General features: G+C 39.9%; 1 protein-coding gene across 1 annotated transcript; it reads right to left on the minus strand.

Annotated features, from left to right (window-relative positions):
* Nucleotides 1-309: 309 nt before the first annotated feature.
* Nucleotides 310-3,096, minus strand: HOXC11 (homeobox C11). The gene is made up of 2 exons (XM_030195483.1): nucleotides 2,391-3,096; nucleotides 310-545 (listed from the first exon to the last, which is right to left on the minus strand). Exons 1-2 carry the CDS (start codon nucleotides 3,094-3,096, stop codon nucleotides 373-375), a joined length of 879 nt encoding a protein of 292 aa, XP_030051343.1. The 3' UTR covers nucleotides 310-372.
* Between the last annotated feature and the right edge of the window lie 374 nt (nucleotides 3,097-3,470).

Here is a 3,470-nt window from a genome sequence, read left to right on the forward strand (position 1 = left end):
ACTCTGCCAGTTGAACAGCACGATTCTTTATTAAAATGGACCAACTAAATGAAGAAAAAAAACAACATTTGTCTGGACAAACAGTTAAATAAAAAGTTCACCACCTTCCCGTCCTCTTCCCCAAAATGTCTTTGAAAGGACTGGTAGCGGAGAGTGTATGTTACTCTCTGCTACTAGACAGAGTTCAAACATACAGACACAAATGAACAAAAAGACTTCAACTCTGAGGTTCTTTGAATAGTCCAAGGGCAACCAGGATCTTGTACCTTCCTACAGACAAGCCTCATGAGAAGAGAGGAGATTTCAAAACTGTTCACAACAAGGGATTTCCAGAAAAATATTGAAGGCGGTCTCTGCTTAGTTTTTTTTCCTTCATCCGTCTGTTTTGAAACCAAATTTAACCTGACGGTCAGTGAGGTTCAGCATCCTAGATAACTGGAGCCTTTTTTCTTTGTTGATGTAAACATTGAAAAAAAACTCCCTTTCGAGTTCTCGGATTTGGAATTTAGAATACGGGCACCTCTTTTTTCTTGTACGTGGAACATCTTAAGAAAAACAAAAATAAATAGTAAACATTAAATGTCTGTCACAACTTATTGCATAAATATACGTGTCCAGATGTGCAGAAAAACACTGGAACTGCTATACTTTTATATAAAAGACGGGTATAGTGTGTGTACGCCACAGAGATTTTAAATAGAAATGCACATAAACACAAAATTACACACGTGTGTGTGTGTCTAAAGCAAAATATGCAATGCATAAACACAATTTTAGGAAAACAGCACATATAAAGAAACAGCGTCTACAGATTCACCTCCACCATGGTCTCATTACATAACTAATGTCTTGAAGCAAATCCAATTATATAAGTTTATGCATTACATGAAGGTGAGTATATCTTACTGTATGCTAGGTGGGGTGTGGAAGCACAATTTATTTTGTCACATCCAGTTCTGTGCACCTACAAATAATGCATAAACTTACAGAAAGAAATGTTTGCACAAAAAAGGGAACCAATAAATCAGGTGATTTTTTTTTTTTTTTTTACATTTCTCATGCTATTCATTCTTTGACTCCCCTATCGCGTGTGCGTGTATGTGTGTCTCTATCTACACACACACACACACACACACACCACACAAACATATATCCATTTTATTTAAGTCTGGTTCTTTTGTACTAAGGATTTCTAATTGCTTCCTATCTGCCCAAATTCTGACACTGGAGATACATATAGTGCTGTTATATCCACCTCACAATTAGCATGTGTGCATGCACAGATAAAATATATAGTGAAAGCATATATATTAAGTCACCCTTGCATAATCACATATCACACCTTTTCAGACTGAAACACACCAATGGTCACACACACACACACACACACACACACACACACACACACACACACACACACACACACACACACACACACACACACACACACACATAACACTTGAATCCGTACTTGAATAGTACAAATGCAACAGTTTTTTTTAAGTCCACTACAAATGTTGTAGGAAGACCATAGGGAACAGCATAGGCTTAAGCATGAGATGTATGCACTCTTTAAAAAAATTACCCAATTAAATAAATTAATTAGGCAGTATTAATACTAGAATATTGTCAGTTGTGTCACAGTTTCTCCCAAACAGGAAAAACATAACCATCAAAAGAAAGCAAGAAACAGACTTCCCAGAATGCGCTCTATATAGAAATTCAGAGAAACCAACAGATAAAGGAGGTTTAAAGGTTTCATAGGAGAAAATATTCCTAAATATATTTATTTCCAGACTTCATCAAATCTTTTTTTTTCTCATGCAACTTGTCACATGATTGGAAAAATTAACAAAAATAAGTAATTCAGCCTGAATGATAAAAAGAAGGAGAAAATAAATAAACCAAAAGTCAGCCATTTTTTTGCATAGCAGAGACCAAACACACTTTTAATAATAACACAAATCCTGCCTGATATAACTATGGAAGCAAATATTAAGAAGCCTCCTCCTCCTCCAAAAGGCGTTCTACCCTGCAGTGTTTGAGCCTCAGCAGATCAGGACCTCGTCCCTTTAAGATAGATAAGTCCTGTAAGTTCACGATCAAAGTTAATATTTGTCACTGAGGTGTGTGTGCTTTTAAAGATGGTGTGTCTCTCTATAACATCTCAATTTCCTTCAAAGAACTTTCTCATGCTTTAACAAAAATAAAAACCTCTCTAGTTGGAAGAAAGAGCTTTGTAAGTTATAATAATAATAAAAACCTTTGAATGCTTATAAAACTCCACATAAAATTTGACCGACAAAACAGTGGGCTAGTCCCTTAACCTTTCAATTCTCTCTCTGTCTGTCTGTCTGTCTGTCTGTCTTTCTCTTTACAGCTCTACCTACTGGAGTTGCTGCTTTTGCTGGTCTCCTTGTTGTTGATGGAAGACGAGGAGGCAGAAGAGCCTGGGTCTGTGTTTTCTTCCTCATCCTCAAGGTCTAATCCTTGATCTCCTCCGGATGGCAGTGTGCCTGGCTGGGTGTCAGCCTCCGGTTTCCCTTCGCTCTTGGAGACACAGTTTTCAGCTGGCTGGTTCTCAGTCCCACAGTAGGCATTCTCAAAAAAACGATCAAATCCTTGTGGCAGGACATTATTTTTGCTCATGCTGGTGTAGAAGCCGGTGGAAGGGTGATTAGAGCTAGTGTGATGGTGGTGGTGATGGTGGTGGTGGCTGTACACGTTCTCGTTTTTCATTAACATTTCGGTCATGGTGGAAGGCGGTAGGCATTCTCTGTGCATCAGCTCTTCCGCTGCGGAATAGCAAGGGGAATAATTGTTCCTGGGGTGCCATTTACTGGCGGGGTCTATGCCATAGGAGGAGACCTCCCGGACTGGCTGCACTTGAGAAAGGTTAGTGGAGTAAGGATAGGAGATCTGGCGAGAGGGGGCCTGTGGTAAGAAGGAGGACACGGTGGAGAATTCAGGGACGTAATAGGTGCAGCTGGGGAGGTAAAGGTTGGAAGCACAGCTCGCTCTGTCTCCAAAATCTGCAGCCCCCCTCTCTTTACGCGACTGAGAGCAGAAGTTGCCTAGATTCACCGAGTTAAACATCTTTCTTCCTTTTCTTGCTCTATAGATAGGTGGGTTTGGATCCAAGCTGCAAAAAGGGAAAAATTTGGGAAAGGCGAGAGATGACGCGCTATCCGTCTTAGTCGCTCTGCGGGAGCACGTGATGCCAAAGTAGATATTTTGTCATATATCAGTTTGGAACACTTAGACGCGTAGGAGGGGTTCATTTAGGTAAGATCTGAAAGGTTCAAACGATTGGTTTTCAAACACCGCAGAAGCATTATGGAAAGGCATTTGCAGATTTGCAATAATTTGCTTTAAGTTAACTCCTCTTCTGTGTATTTCAAAGCAGAAATGGCTAGTAGAGTCTGGAAGGACGACAGCTTGGGGGCGGGATGGTTCTGAAGTTTTTAATT

This window comes from Microcaecilia unicolor, chromosome 3 (genome assembly GCF_901765095.1).
Source record: "Microcaecilia unicolor chromosome 3, aMicUni1.1, whole genome shotgun sequence".
Classification (NCBI taxonomy): Eukaryota; Metazoa; Chordata; class Amphibia; order Gymnophiona; family Siphonopidae; genus Microcaecilia; species Microcaecilia unicolor.